Source organism: Lissotriton vulgaris, chromosome 2_1 (assembly GCF_964263255.1).
Source record: "Lissotriton vulgaris chromosome 2_1, aLisVul1.2, whole genome shotgun sequence".
In the NCBI taxonomy this organism is placed as follows: domain Eukaryota; kingdom Metazoa; phylum Chordata; class Amphibia; order Caudata; family Salamandridae; genus Lissotriton; species Lissotriton vulgaris.
In genome coordinates, this window is record NC_141687.1 from 61,528,430 (window position 1) to 61,544,835 (window position 16,406).

General features: G+C 50.2%; 1 protein-coding gene across 2 annotated transcripts in view; it reads right to left on the reverse strand.

Moving 5' to 3' along the window:
• The window catches only part of CATIP (ciliogenesis associated TTC17 interacting protein), a 252,242-nt gene that overhangs the window by 3,555 nt on the left and 232,281 nt on the right, over nt 1–16,406 (reverse strand). For both annotated transcript variants that reach the window (XM_086954466.1, XM_086954465.1), the window contains one exon: nt 15,061–15,137. In XM_086954466.1, coding sequence (XP_086810592.1) covers nt 15,061–15,137 — 77 coding nt within the window. The remainder of the gene's footprint in view (nt 1–15,060; nt 15,138–16,406) is intronic.

Sequence of the window (16,406 nt, forward strand, 5' to 3'; positions counted from 1 at the left end):
AGGAGACTTAGGCTGTAGGGCCTAGTCAGAAACATATACCACTGGGGTTGACAGGCTTTAGGCGCTGCCCACCAAGCTGTGTGAGGAAAACTGAACTAGCCCACTGATCTGGCCCGGCGGGAGGGGAACCCAGGGACCACCTGCAGCGACCTGCTGAGGAATCCTGTCAGCAGCCTTCAACTCAACCCCCACTTCAAGAAACCAAGAATCTGCTTCCACAAAAGGGCGCCAGAACCATCAAGCGCCAAGAAGAACCCCCCCCACCCCTGCGCTCACCAGGACTGCTGGGGATCAACCAGGTACTGGGCTGTGCCATCTCTGCCCCCCAGGGCCCCAGCGCTGTGCTGCCTCATTTCCCCCTACTGAACTGCTGGGACTGCAAAACTGCCTCCCCTACCTAGCCAGCGCTCTCCTACTGAGCCCCGCTGAGAAGCACTGGGACTCCAGATACTCTAGCTGCCCACGAAGCGCTGTTCGTGCCGACTGCCTCAAGCGCTGTGATCCCCGACCTACTGGTGCGCCGTCTAGCGCTGTGCCTGTGCCCCGCAGCGCGACCTCCCTTGAGGCGCTGACTAGCCCCCACTCACGGCCCCAGCTCGGAGACCCACTGGCGCTGCCCTGAGGAGAGCCAAAACTGCCGTCCTCTGCCCCAGCGGCCACCCTACGCCAGGAGAGGGCCACCGCCGTGTTGCCGTGGGCCGTGCCCGGCCCAGAAGAAAGTTGAGACAAGGCGCTGTCCTCCGGTGCGCCAGGGCCCCCAGTCACCACCGCAGCCCGGGCCGAGTGTGCAGAGGCGCCGCAGCGGCCCCGGAGCCTTGGGGGAAGCTGCCACGCGTTTCCAGGCAGGCCGCGGTAGGCCTCGCTGGGGTGAAGCTTGCATCACCCCCGTCACGTGGTGTGGGGGAAGCCTGCCGCGTCACCGGCCTCAATTGCCAGTGATTGGAGGACATCCGGGACGCCCCGCAGGCCGCGGGCACGTCCCTCCCCTGGAGCCTGCCGATTGGTCCCCGGGCCCTACCACCACAAGGAAGGCCCAGGACCGAACGAGACACCAGCGCGAGGGGTTGGGGTGAGCCGAGAGCCCTGCCAACCGCCACCGGCCCAGAGAGAGGGCCCCAGTCACCGGAGGGCTTTCTGGGAAGAGTGAGACCCCCCCCACCCTTCCTTCCAGGAGACCGCCGCAAGGGGCCGAGGAGGCCCGAAGACCAAGGTAATCCCCGGGGAGTAGGGCGGAAGGCCGGAGAAGGCTCGAATTCGCCCCTCCCTAGGGGCAGACTGTTGTGGGGCCCCGTTGGCCCTAGTTGTGCGCAGGAGACCTCTGAACTGGGCCAGAACACTGTTGAGGCCCCATGGTGATAACTCCCCCTGCCTAGTGAAGTGATTTTGAGTTCACCGTTGATGAGGTTATATGCCTGTGCCTTGATTAGGGGGTTTACCGATGCCCAAATGTCATGGTTACTCTTGCCTTATGAACTGTTAAATGCACTCTAAGAGAATAGAATTGCATGGAGTCATCTAGGAAATGTTTTGTAGTATTGCTAAATGAAATGGCTATATTTACCTAATGAGATGCTTGTTCTCTTGCATAATGAGAGGTTGCCTGATTTTCACTATAGTGTTTAGGCCTGCAAAGGAAGCTGTTGACTCAAGGCCTACAGTTATCTAATGAACTGCTTATTACAGAGTAATGAAATGTATAATCCTCTAATGAAGTGGTTATTGACAAATGCAGTATTGAGGATTGAATTGCTCCCCTGATGAAATACTTGAATGAGTTCTTGATGCCTTGAGTATTGATTGCCCTGATTCTAATCCTATATAAAAGCTTATTGATTTTAAACAGACTTATTGGTGTGGTCTCAGTCATTGTGTGCGTTCCCTGTCTCAGTGGATGTGTGTGCTGTGTGGTCACTTTACACCTAAGCCTACCTGCTCGGGCCAAGCTACCCCCCGTGGAACTGGTGACCCCAGTTCCTACAGTAGGAATTCAGATTCCTAGTAGGATCCTCAGTAGGATTCCAAAATAGTAGGAATTCAGATTCCTAGTAGGATCCTCAGAAGTATTCCAAAATGGTAGGAATTCAGATTGTCTGATCTTAAATGAAAATATAAAAGAACTTTTGGCTAAAAAAAGGATGAGTGCAAGAGAACAAGTTACATACCTTTGGCAATGCTTTTTCTGGTGGATATAGTGTCTGCCTATGGATTCCTCACGTTTTGGTTTATGCCAATGCGTAGCATTCCACAGAAACTTTTCTACATAGCTCTCCCATGTCTGTGAGGACGTCACAATGGAACGGCTCCGTACGCAACTCCGCTGTGACTTCATCAGAGCCATAAGAAGAACTCGTCAGTGTGCTGACATCAGTTCCACCCATTTCTCTATGCCTTTGAGGCGAGCAGGTGAACCAACAACATTTCCACAAGTATACAATACACAGCAGCATAAGGAAATAAAACACTTAGATATTTCTAAATTAAAACATCTTCTTGATTTAAGCAGAAAATCCCCCCAAAATATCCGTATGTAGGATATATATAAATCTATTTTTGGTATAAGCACATAGGCAATGGAGATGCGGGTGGGTCAGTGAGGAATCCATAGGCATATACTGTATTCACCAGAAAACACATTATCCAAAGGTAAGTAACTTGTTCATCTGATGGATACATCTGCCTTTGGATTCCATATCTTTTAAATATGAATGAAAAACATTTTGTAAAGCGCGCATTACCTGAATGTGTCTTAGCACTGAGCAGATCAAGAGCCAAAGAGGAATGCAGTAAGCAACATTTCTAATCTAAGTGACTCTGTTTTTTAAAGTGGGAGCGGGCAGGTCTTTATCTGCTTCCTGAATAATTGCAGGCTAGATTCTGACCGGAGAGCAGGAGGATGGGCGTTCCATAACTTTCCCCCAGGTAAGAAAGCGTTCTCCCGCCCCAATCTATTTGTTTGATTCTAGAAATAAAGACCATGTGCGCAGTGCTAGATTTAAGGATTCTGCATATACCAGGAGAATCTAGGCTTGTCATATTCTAATGAGGAGGTTGATGCCTTATTGGCAGACCCCTCACTTTTTTCAGACCCCTCAATTGCCCAAACAATCTCACAAACTACCGAGTGGGGCAAATTAACTGATCAAAAAAGGAGCCGCATACGGACCATTTTACATGGCACAATATTGGCTGCATACTTGAGGAATAACGTAGCACCAAAAGGCCTCCTGGTGCCTAACGCTTTGCGCATCTTTTTAGATGACGCACAATTCAGGAAGGAATGGGCCCAGATCGAGTGGCACTGTACCCGCGACTGGTTAGTGCTAATTATAAAAACTGCCCTTAGACTTTCTGAAGCAATGTTGGTCGATATTCAATTAACGGAGACACATTTTAGAACCACTCTGACGGGCTATAAAAAACGCCTGGAGGACTGAATAAAGAAGTAAATGAGTATTAAGATTCACTCGCCCAGTCAAAAGCGCAAACATTTCAAAAAGATCTAACCAGATTGTCCTATGTGAAGGCCTACCCCTACGCCAGTCCAGACTACAGTCCACTTACCAGGAATGATCAGAGCACGGATGGTTCTGATGATGATTCCTCTGACAGTGGGGATAGCGATCGATTCCGCCAATGTGGAAGGGGCAGGAACAGGAGACAGCCACAGTATTAAAAAGCTTGGCCACCCTCCCCTCAACCTGGGGGGGCTAGTTACCCCAATGCTTTCCAACCACCACAATTCCTTCCTATGATGGGGTGGAATTCCACTTTTCTACCTCACCCATAATTTCAGCAGAACATGTACTGCCCCTCTTTTTTAAAGAGGGGCCGAAGGGGAAGGGGTTGAAGGCGAGGCACCAATCAAGTGCATTGGGAGCAAGAGGAAGCAGTGGGAGACATCACCAGGAGCAAAGCATGGGAGCAACGTGCAGGCCCCAGCAACACGAAAGCCTAGTGACCAATCTTTCGTCAGTCATTTTGACGCCAGATGAACAAGCAGTACTTGGGAAGGGGTTGGGTTTCATACCGGCTGCAAGCCTGGATCGCTTCAAATTGCATTGTGAACTTGCAGAATTTTTCCGCAAATTAAAGCTTAAGAGTTTTTTTGAGAAACAAGAAACAGAAGGCACTCAAGGCAACCGGGGTGGTACAGGTTTTCGGGTAAAATCTTCTTTTGTACCCCCACCTGATACCATCGCTCCCGAGATTACAGCATTCGAGCATGCTGTTTTTAACAACGTTGAAGCCTTTGAGGATACAGCTGTGTTTAAAAACATGAAGGCCGGTGAGTTCCAGGCTTTAGAGTCTTTGAGAAACAATCAGAATATTGTCATAAAGACTGCCAAAAAAGGCAGAGGCATAGTGGTACAAGATGCGGAGGCCTACGACATGGAGTGCAGACCCCTCTTATCTGATCAAGTCGGCTACACCTGCCTCTCTGTGGATCCAACACCAGCACTTGGTAACACCATTCTATCCTTAGTGAATGAGGCAGAAGGTCGAGGACATATCACCAAACACGAGGCTGAGTTTCTCACTACTAGCAAGGGTATCATACCATATTTCTATACCTTGCCGAAAACTCACAATAACAGGTTGCCACTCCCAGGGAGGCCCATAGTGTCAGGTATGGGCTCCCTTTTGGAACCATTATCTCAATATTACTATTACTTCTTGAAACCCCTGATCCAAGCATCAAGCACTTACCTGAAAGATACAAAAACTCTGCTTGCTCTACTTCAAAACATTGAGATCACAGAAGATTCTACTTACCAAGTAACACTAGATAGGGAGAGTCTCTATACCTGTATCCCTCAGGACTCTACTATCAGAGTGATTGAGGCCACCTTGGAAAACAGCATTTGGGAGTACATCACGCCCAAGAAGTTTGTCGTTGATTGTGCCACTTTGGCACTGAAAGAATATTTTGGGGAATACCGAGGCGTTTTGTACCTCCAATTAACTGGCACTTCAATGGGCAGCACTTTTGCCCCAAGTGTGGCCGGGTAGTACGTGCATGATTTTGAATGCAGGCATATATTGTCTGATATCAATCCATATCTTTCCTATGTATCCTTCAGGTGAAGGTACACAGATGATGTGCTTATCACCTGCAAGGCCCTGAGAGCATCCTCCTTGATTTTTTCACTTGGATTAATACATGTGATGCCAATTTGAAATTCACCCATTCATATCATAAGAATGAAATGGTGTTTCTTGATGTAGTAATCTCAAAAGTTGGCAGTAGACTACAAACCAGAACACATCATAAGCCTACGGCTAAGAACAATCTGCTACATTTCATGAGCTATCAACCATGCCCTTTACGGGAAAATCTCCCTTTTGGCCAAGCTGATGAACTAACTGAGAAACTTCAGAATCAAGGCTATCCTGACAGGATTCTCAAAAAGAGTTGAAAAAGAGCCCGTAATCAAAACAGAGAAGCTCTTTTGGATGGAAATATTACCATAGGTTCAGAACCATCGCCGCTAACGTGTGTGACTACCTTCAATGCCGCATCAAATGCTGTTAGCAAATCAATCAGCAAACATAGGAGGATTCAGGAGAGCAACAATCACCACTTGGACAAACCTCTTTTTTCATACAAGCGGCAATAAGTCTTAAGGACACTCTGGTCCATACTCGTCCCAGGATTGAAACTATTGACTAGAAAGCGACTGTTCTGAATGCGTGGGGGCTGCCACCGGTGGTGGGTCACTTCCCTTGTGGTTCGTGCAGCGTTTGTCATTCATTTGACAACCACATCAAAACATCTTGACCTGGTGCAAGGAAAGCAATGGCTGCAAAAATCCCATACAAACTGCAACTCCACTAATGTGGTTTACCTAATTACCTGCCTGTGAAGGCTCAGATATGTGCACCAGAAAGATCAAGCAACGAATAGGTGAACATCGTAGCAATGTTTGCCGTAAGAAAAATAGCACGAAACTGACAGACCATTTTCTTCTACTGAATCACACCACACATGATCTACACTGGACAGTGATAGATAATTTACCACCAGGAACAACTTCCCAACATTCTCTTTTTGAAAAAGAACAGAGGTGGATTTATCGATTATCTACCCACGGGACTAAATGATAATATTCCATGGGGCTCTGTCCTGAAACGTTGATCTGTGCCTTTTCAATTTAGCAGTCAGTATTTGTGGTTCTACAAATGTGTTCTCTGAGTATCTTAATTACAACACAATTACACTCTTGTTTTTTTTGTTGTTATTATAGAGGGGGGTGGTTTCTCTGATTCCAGGCTGACCACCACCATGCACATATAAAAGAGAAAGACTTTTCAGATCCTTTGGAGGGCTCGTTTTCGCGTGATGCGCTAAGCAACAATTTATGTTTTCTTCACTAAGCATCAGGTGGGGCAAGATTTGACCAAGATGCAAAGGCTGGTATTTTAGCAGTACTAATCTTTTTACTAGTTCTGCTTCATACATGCTTAGACTCACAGATAATCGGTAGTATCTGTTCGTCCTTTGGGTCACACTAAATATTTATATTATTCAAAGCAATGACGAAACATAAGACCATTGGTAATTTAGGAATCTTGTGGTTTGAAGCTTAATGGACAGGGAATACTCACTAAATGCAGTTCCTTAGTACATATCCAGCAGTTTCTATATAGCTTGTGCGCACAGTATCAATAAAGTTTTTTCAACTGCTATTACAAGCGGGGCAACGGTCTAGCTGTTTTAGAACTCCCCGCCTGACAACGCGCGTCACATGTTGTTTCACAGACTCACGTGACCGCGCGGTTGTATTTGTAGCCGGAAGTTTTCACAATCGTTAATATTCCGGTCAGGGAGGACCAACGTAGGTCCACTACGGGAGCACACGCTTTGGGAAGTAAGCGCTTCAAGGGAAGGCTATTTTCTTTTCTTTTTGTTACCGGGGCTCTGACGGACTTTTAATTCAGTTGTGTCTTCAGATACCCGGGTGGTTGCTTCCCCTTCCTGCTGGACCCATGAAGTGAATAGCTTCATAAGTTAATGTAAGCCTTTTTTCTCATTAATGGTGTGTTTGTTGGGTTTAACATGTGCACGTTTTGTTTCGATCCCGATTCATAACAAGGGATTATAGCGAATTTTAATAAGCACTTTGAAAATATTTTGTCGCCTTTGAAACTTTGAGCCTTTTGTGAGAACTACTTGCATATCCAAGTGGGATATTTGCCCCATCGTGTTATACACATATTTCCTTTTGTTAACAAGCCCAATATAGGCTCAAATCTTCCCAAATAGGACTAAAATGAGACACACTGTCAAAGCGGTTTGTGATACTCAAGACATCTTAGTATATGTGTCTTGCACACCAATACACCTCTTTCTGCCCAATTACAGCTTGGGACAATATTGCCTGTATTTTTGTCAGTAACCTGTGTTTTGTTTCACAATTGACTAATGGTTAAATACTTGTTTGTCTTTTTGTTGATTCTATGTTGCAGGCTCTAATGGTCTACGACTCTACGAGAGACCACACCGGTATAACTGTGAGTTATACTACACTAATTGTTCCTCAGGTTAGGGAGTGCCTTAGGGTGTGCATACCGCCGTGGAACATACAGTAGGTCCTGAAGAATGCTTGGCTAATTTCATATACAAGCAGAAACATGTTGACCAATTTTTTACACTTAAATCGGATGTTACTGGCTACTTTATAGAACTAGTCTCACTCTTTTTAATGGTCATTGGTCAGCCTTTACAAAATTAATTGAAAGGCTAGAACCAGTCACCTTTTAAATTCACATTCCTTTTACACCATCACGCGCACACATACTTGAATATCCTGCTCCGCTGTAAACAAGGTGTAGAAGCACACCAGGGAGGCAATCGGCCTCTCTGGTGGAACCCTATGATGAAGCATGTCAACGACCAGGTCGGTGAGTGAGGGTTCTTTTACAAACACTGGTTTTTGTCCTTTGCTGTTTTGCTTAACCAGGTGTTCCCTGGTTTTACTATAGTCACTCTTTCGTTGTTGTTTATACATATACCAGGAGAACCTTTCTTGGAAATAGGATGGGTGGGTGAGAGAAAGTATTTTTCCCCTCACACCGGCAGAAAAACCTGACTCCACCACTGAGGAGTTTAGGAGACAACCCAAGGTGAGCTCTGAAAGGCTAAGACATGGAACAGGTAAACAAAGAGACACCCCCAACACTACCAGGTTGTCTCCCAGAACCTCTATCTTATTGGTGCTGGTGAGCTCTGACACGGTCTGCCCTAGGCCAATTGGAAGTATTGCTGTAGTCACAATATTTTGAGCTGTGATGCAGTGGCCATGAGCCCCCTTATAACTTGAACCATTAGGCATGTTTCCTAGAGCCACATACAGCGCTGGGTTGGACCATGCCTCTGCTTCCGCGAAGGGTGAGGGAACAATCGCTGCACTGCAAATGGATACTTTGGGATTTCTCAAGAGCTCCAGAGAGTAGATGAGACCAATGTCACAGTTCACAGAGATACCAAAGAGAAGCAAACCCTAGCACCAGTGCGAGAGAAGTGAAGCACAGACTAATGCCAGGCAAGGTGTGAGGTGGAGAATGATGCAGGGGAAGGTGGAAGGTGGAAGCTGATGCAGGGCAAGGTGGAGGATGATGCAGGGCAAGGTGTAAGGTGGAGGCTGATGTAGGGCAAGGTGTGGGTGGAGTCTGATGCAGAGCAAGGTGTGAGGTAGAGGCCGATGCAGCGGAAAGTGTAAGGTGGAGGCTGATGCAGGGCAAGGTGTGAGGTGGAGGATGATGCAGGGCAGGGTGTGATGTGGAGGCTGATGCAGAACAAGGTGTGAAGTGGAGGCTGATGCAGGAGACGGTGTAAGGTGGAGGCTGATGCAGGGCAAGGTGTGAGGTGGAGGATGATGCAGGGCAGGGGGTGAGGTGGAGGCTGATGCAGGGCAGGGTGTGAGGTGGAGGCTGATGCAGGGCGAGGTGGAGGATGATGCAGGGCAAGGTGTAAGGTGGAGGCTGATGTAGGGCAAGGTGTGGGTGGAGTCTGATGCAGAGCAAGGTGTGAGGTGAGGGTGATGCAGCGGAAAGTGTAAGGTGGAGGCTGATGCAGGGCAAGATGTGAGGTGGAGGATGATGCAGGGCAGGGTGTGATGTGGAGGCTGATGCAGAGCAAGGTGTGAGGTGGAGGATGATGCAGGGCAAGTTGTGAGGTGGAGGATGATGCAGAGCAAGGTGTGAGGTGGAGGCTGATGCAGGGGAAGGTGTAAGGTGGAGGCTGATGCAGGGCGAGGTGGAGGATGATGCAGGGCAAGGTGTGAGGTGGAGGCTGATGCAGGGGAAGGTGTAAGGTGGAGGCTGATGCAGAGCAAGGTGTGAGGTGGAGGATGATGCAGGGCAGGGTGTGAGGTGGAGGCTGATGCAGGGCGAGGTGGAAGATGATGCAGGTCAAGGTGGAGGATGATGCAGGGCAAGGTGTGAGATGGAGGATGATGCAGGGCAAGGAGTGAGGTGGAGGCTGATGCAGGGGAAGGTGTAAGGTGGAGGCTGATGCAGAGCAAGGTGTGAGGTGGAGGATGATGCAGGGCAAGGTGTGAGGTGGAGGATGATGCAGGGCAGGGTGTGATGTGGAGGCTGATTCAGGGGAAGGTGTAAGGTGGAGGCTGATGCAGGGCAAGGTATGAGGTGGAGGCTGATGCAGGGCAAGGTGTGAGGTGGAGGATGATGCAGGGCAGGGTGTGAGGTGGAGGCTGATGCAGGGCGAGGTGAAGGATGATGCAGGGCAAGGTGTAAGGTGGAGGCTGATGCAGGGCAAGGTGTGAGGTGGAGGCTGATGCAGAGCAAGGTGTGAGGTGGAGGATGATGCAGGGCAGGGTGTGAGGTGGAGGCTGATGCAGGGCAAGGTGTGAGGAGGAGGATGATGCAGGGTGTGAGGTGGAGGCTGATGCAGGGCGAGGTGGAGGATGATGCAGGGCAAGGTGTAAGGTGGAGGATGATGCAGGGCAAGGTGTGAGGTGGAGGATGATGCAGGGCAAGGAGTGAGGTGGAGGCTGATGTAGGGGAAGGTGTAAGGTGGAGGCTGATGCAGAGCAAGGTGTGAGGTGGAGGATGATGCAGGGCAGGGTGTGAGGTGGAGGCTGATGCAGCGGAAGGTGTAAGGTGGAGGCTGATGCAGGGCAAGGTGTGAGGTGGAGGATGATGCATGGCAGGGTGTGATGTGGAGGCTGATTCAGGGGAAGGTGTAAGGTGGAGGCTGATGCAGGGCAAGGTATGAGGTGGAGGCTGATGCAGGGCAAGGTGTGAGGTGGAGGATGATGCAGGGCAGGGTGTGAGGTGGAGGCTGATACAGGGCGAGGTGGAGGATGATGCAGGGCAAGGTGTAAGGTGGAGGCTGATGCAGGGCAAGGTGTGAGGTGGAGGCTGATGCAGAGCAAGGTGTGAGATGGAGGCTGATGCAGCGGAAGGTGTAAGGTGGAGGCTGATGCAGGGCAAGGTGTGAGGTGGAGGATGATGCAGGGCAGGGTGTGATGTGGAGGCTGATGCAGGGGAAGGTGTGAGGTGGAGGCTGATGCAGGGGAAGGTGTAAGGTGGATCCTGATGCAGGGCAAGGTGTGAGGTAGAGGATGATGCAGGGCAGGGTGTGAGGTGGAGGCTGATGCAGGGCAAGGTGTAAGGTGGAGGCTGGTGCAGGGCAAGGTGGAGGATGATGCATGGCAAGGTGTGAGGTGGAGGCTGATGCAGGGCAAGGTGTAAGGTGGAGGCTGATGCAGGGCAAGGTGTGAGGTGGAGGCTGATGCAGGGCAAGGTGTGAGGTGGAGGCTGTTGCACGGAAGGTGTAAGGTGGAGGCTGATGCTGGGCAGGATTTGAGTGAAAGCTGAGGCAGGGCAAGGTTTGAGGTGGAGGCTGATGCAGGGCAAGGTGTGAGGTGGAGGTTGATGCAGGGCAAGGTGTAAGGTGGAGGCTGATGATGAACAAGGTGTGAGGTGGAGGCTGATGATGGACAATGAGTGAGGTGGAGGCAGGATGGAAGCTGGCCAAGCAGTCGTACGCACTTGGTGGGCACAGTCCACTCCTCCTTTCTGAGACACCAGCCCCACCCGCCCTAACCCAACCCCACAGAAATGAAAAAGAAAATGATATTAACCTTGATATTATCATTTTATTATTCCCTTTTCCACTGCCTCAAGGGCAGTGGGGCGACACTCCTCCCCCTTGGTTGAGGAGCCACCCCTGGAGGCTGATAGAGGGGAAGGTGTGAGGTGGAGGCTGATGTAGGGCAAGGTGTGAGGTGGAGGCTGATGTAGGGCAAGGAGTGAGGTGGAGGCTGATGTAGGGCAAAGAGTGAGGTGGAGGCTGATGTAGGGCAAGGTGTGAGGTGGAGGCTGATTTAGGATATAGTGTAGGCAAGGTGTAAGGTGGAAGCTGGGGCAGGGCAAGGTGAGAGGTGGAGGTTGATTCAGGACATGGTGTAGGCAAGGTGTGAGGTGGAGGCTGATACAGGGCAAGGTGTGAGGTGGAGGCTGATGAGGAGCAAGGTGTGAGGTGGAGGCTGATGAGGAGCAAGTTGCGAGGTGGGGGCTAATGTAGGGTATGGTGTGAGGTGGAGGCTGATGCAGGGCAAGGTGTGAGGTGGAGGCTCATGCAGCGGAAGGTGTAAGGTGGAGGCTGATGCAGGGCAAGGTGTGAGGTGGAGGCTGATGCAGGGCAAGGTGTGAGGTGGAGGCTGTTGCAGGGAAGGTGTAAGGTGGAGGCTGATGTTGGGCAGGATTTGAGTGAAAGCTGAGGCAGGGCAAGGTTTGAGGTGGAGGCTGATGCAGGGCAAGGTGTGAGGTGGAGGTTGATGCAGGGCAAGGTGTAAGGTGGAGGCTGATGATGGACAAGGTGTGAGGTGGAGGCTGATGATGGACAAGGAGTGAGGTGGAGGCAGGATTGAAGCTGGCCAAGCAGTCGTACGCACTTAGTGTGCACAGTCCACTCCTCCTTTCTGAGACACCAGCCCCACCCGCCCTAACCCAACCCCACAGAAATGAAAAAGAAAATGATATTAACCTTGATATTATCATTTTATTATTCCCTTTTCCACTGCCTGAAGGGCAGTGGGGCGACACTCCTCCCCCTTGGTTGAGGAGCCACCCCTGGAGGCTGATAGAGGGGAAGGTGTGAGGTGGAGGCTGATGTAGGGCAAGGTGTGAGGTGGAGGCTGATGTAGGGCAAGGAGTGAGGTGGAGGCTGATGTAGGGCAAAGAGTGAGGTGGAGGCTGATGTAGGGCAAGGTGTGAGGTGGAGGCTGATTCAGGATATAGTGTAGGCAAGGTGTAAGGTGGAAGCTGAGGCAGGGCAAGGTGAGAGGTGGAGGTTGATTCAGGACATGGTGTAGGCAAGGTGTGAGGTGGAGGCTGATAGTACAGGGCAAGGTGTGAGGTGGAGGCTGATGAGGAGCAAGGTGTGAGGTGGAGGCTGATGAGGAGCAAGGTGCGAGGTGGAGGCTGATGTAGGGTATGGTGTGAGGTGGAGGCTGATGCAGGGCAAGGTGTGAGGTGGAGGCTCATGCAGAGCAAGGTGTGAGGTGGAGGCTGATGCAGCGGAAGGTGTAAGGTGGAGGCTGATGCAGGGCAAGGTGTGAGGTGGAGGATGATGCAGGGCAGGGTGTGATGTGGAGGTTGATGCAGGGGAAGGTGTAAGGTGGAAGCTGATGCAGGGCAAAGTGTAAGGTGGAGACTGATGCAGGGGAAGGTGTACGGTGGAGAACGATACAGGGGAAGGTATGAGGCGGAGGCTGATGCAGAGCAAGGTGTGAGATGCAGGCTGATGCAGGGCAAGGAGTGAGGTGGAGGTCGATGCCGGACATGGTGTAAGGTCGAGGCAAGGTGTAAGTTGGAGGCAAGGTGTAAGGTGAAGGCAAATGCAGGGTAAGGTGTGAGGTAGAGTCTGATACAGGCAAAGGTGTATGGTGGAAGTAAGGTGTAAGGTGGAGGCTGATGCAGGGCAAGGTGTAAGGTGGAGGCTGATGCAGGGCAAGGTGTAAGGTGGAGGCTGATGCAGGGCAAGGTGTAAGGTGGAGGCTGATGCAGGGCAAGGTGTGAGGTGGAGGCTGTTGCAAGGAAGGTGTAAGGTGGAGGCTGATGCTGGGCAGGATGTGAGTGAAAGCTGAGTCAGGGCAAGGTTTGAGGTAGAGGCTGATGCAGGGCAATGTGTGAGGTGGAGGTTGATGCAGGGCAAGGTGTAAGGTGGAGGCTGATGATGGACAAGGTGTGAGGTGGAGGCTGATGATGGACAAGGAGTGAGGTGGAGGCAGGATGTAAGCTGGTCAAGCAGTCGTACGCACTTAGTGTGCACAGTCTACTCCTCCTTTCTGAGCCACCAGCCCCACCCGCCCTAACCCAACCCCACAGAAATGAAGAAGAAAATGATATTTACCTTGATATTATCATTTTATTATTCCCTTTTCCACTGCCTCAAGGGCAGTGGGGTGACACTCCTCCCCCTTGGTTGAGGAGCCACCCCTGGAGGCTGATACAGGGGAAGGTGTGAGGTGGAGGCTGATGTAGGGCAAGGTGTGAGGTGGAGGCTGATTCAGGATATAGTGTAGGCAAGGTGTAAGGTGGAAGCTGAGGCAGGGCAAGGTGAGAGGTGGAGGTTGATTCAGGACATGGTGCAGGCACGGTGTGAGGTGGAGGCTGAAGAGGAACAAGGTGTGAGGTGGAGGCTGATGAGGAACAAGGTGTGAGGTGGAGGCTGATGAGGAGCAAGGTGCGAGGTGGAGGCTGATGTAGGGTAAGGTGTGAGGTGGAGGATGATGCAGGGCAAGGTGTGAGGTGGAGGCTCATGCAGAACAAGGTGTGAGGTGGAGGCTGATGCAGGGCAAGGTGTGAGGTGGAGGCTCTTGCAGAGCAAGGTGTGAGGTGGAGGATGATGCAGGGCAGGGTGTGATGTGGAGGCTGATGCAGGGGAAGGTGTACGGTGGAGAACGATACAGGGGAAGGTATGAGGCGGAGGCTGATGCAGGGCAAGTTGTGAGATGCAGGCTGATGCAGGGCAAGGAGTGAGGTGGAGGCTGATGCAGGACATGGTGTAAGCTTGAGGCAAGGTGTAAGGTGAAGGCAGATGCAGGGTAAGGTGTGGGGTAGAGTATGATACAGGCAAAGGTGTATGGTGGAAGTGAGGTGTAAGGTGGAGGCTGATGCAGGATACAGTGAAGGCTTATGTAGGGCAAGGTGTGGGGTGGAGGCTGATGAAGGGCAAGCTCTATGGTGAAGGTTATTGTAGAGCAAGGAGTAAGGTGGAGGCAGGGTGGAAGCTGAAGGCTGATGCAGGGCAAAGTGTGAGGTGAAGGCTGATGCAGGGCAATGTGTATGGTTGAGACTGTTGCAGGGAAGGTGTAAGGTGGAGGCTGGTGCAGGGCAAGGTGTGAGGTGGAGGCTGATGAAGGGCAAGCTCTAAGGTGAAGGCTGATGCAGGGCAATGTGTGAGGTTAAGGCTGATGCAGGGCACAGAGTAAGGTGGAGTCTGATGCAGGGCAAGGAGTACGGTAAAGTCTAGGCTCACTTCCTTGTACTCACTACCGACCTACAGACAAAATGGCAGGAAGGTGGCAGGCCTCCTTATGGCTCACTGTTCAGCTGAATCGAGGCAGAAGACGAGCGAAACTGCTGCCCAAGAGGTGTGAGGAAATAGGAAACAAACAGAGGGCTGAGCACCTACATAGGCAGGATATGAAGAGATTCAACCGCTGCAGAAACGGTTTGAAATGTTAGAAAAGAAGGTCACGTAAAGCCTCCAGGGAAGATGCCAGGCACCGCTGGGTTATAGAAAGTGGTTTAGAGTCGGTGCCCACTAGCAGATCACACCCAGGTACCAATGTCAGATGTCCAACAGCAAAGTATGACGCACAGCAGCACAATTACTGTCTTTTGGGGCTAATTTCAAGTTTTTGGGGTGGAAGGATGTGTTACTGGTTAGCGTTTTTTGTACTGCTGATTTTCTTACAAAGTGAAGCTCTGTGTGCACAACTAAAAAGGCCACAATTCCTTGCAAAATATGTAGGCAAAGTAAGGCTCTGTTTGTTAGGGATGACAAGATTAATACAGCTACCTTACCTTTCTCAACCAGAATGGGCATGGTCTGGAGTGTCATGGTCACTGGAGATCCAACTTGGACACGGCTGGATAAATGCCTAGATGGATGAAAGACAAGCATGTTTGTTTCCAGCACAATGTCCCAGAAGGGGGTTGGACCAGTAGACAAGCAGGAGCATGCTACATCAACCAGCGCCATTAAATGACAAGGGACCTATGTCATTCCTGGTATTATGTAGGTGTATGCTACTTTCCAGGAGGCTTGCCCCTACTCACAATGACAGATTGACAGATCAGCTCCCATGCGTCCCAGTTTCACACTCCTTCCTCACAGACCTGGAAGCGGGGACAGAAATCTTTGCGGGGTACATCACGGAGAACAGCCTCGTTTTGTGCTTAGTGATAGTGGGTAAGAGGGTACCTCAGACTTCTGGGGCCTGTAAGACTAGCTCCCTCTTTCTGTTAATGAATACATGTGGGGGGAGGGCAGGGAGAGCAGGTACAATGTACGAGATACAAAGGATCCTTCCCATGCTACCAAAAGAGGTAAAGGACCTCAAACACAACGGTTCACCTTTCAGCTGCTATAGGGGGTGCAGCAAACCTCACTGTTTATAAGGATTCATTTTTGTATTAACAAAACTGCACTGAGGCAAAAATACAGATGAAAAGTGAAAATACAGAAACATCTGAAGTGAGGCACGTGGTTTAGTGGCAGGGATAACCGTATTTTATCAATATTCCTCCCCACTTTATATGCATTACAAATAGCTTAATAGTAGATATTAATTTAAATAGAACATGAAATGAGGACTTAAGGAAAGCATTTGGAGGATTTCAGAACACAGAGTCACTTTGTAAATATTCTGGGTTCTTCCGTAGGACCAAGCTAGGAAGAAAAGGGTATCTGTGTTTAAGGGAGGGGAACTCAACTACAGATGTAAGTCAGCTCACTGCATTGAGAATAAACTTTATTGCATGGAAAATTGAATAAACATAATGTGCCTTATCTTGGTATGCCGTCGCTGCCTATCCTCGGCCCGCACTATTTAAGAGAAAAACGATTGCCTCAAACAACAGGTTTCCCAGGCTCCAATTGCTTCTCTGCGGTTCACCTCAACAGCTGAGAAAAGATGACACTCCCTGGAGTGCTAGGTGTAAGGTGGAGGCTGATGCAGGGCAAGGTGGAGTCTTCACTTGGACTAGAACACTCTACCTGCAGCCCTTCCCTTTGAGGACAATACTCTACCTGCAGCCAATCACTTGGACGACAACACTCTACCTGCAGCCCTTAACTTGGACGAGAACACTACCTCCAGCCCTTCTCTTGGACGAGAACACTCTACTTCCAGCCCTTCACTTCGGCG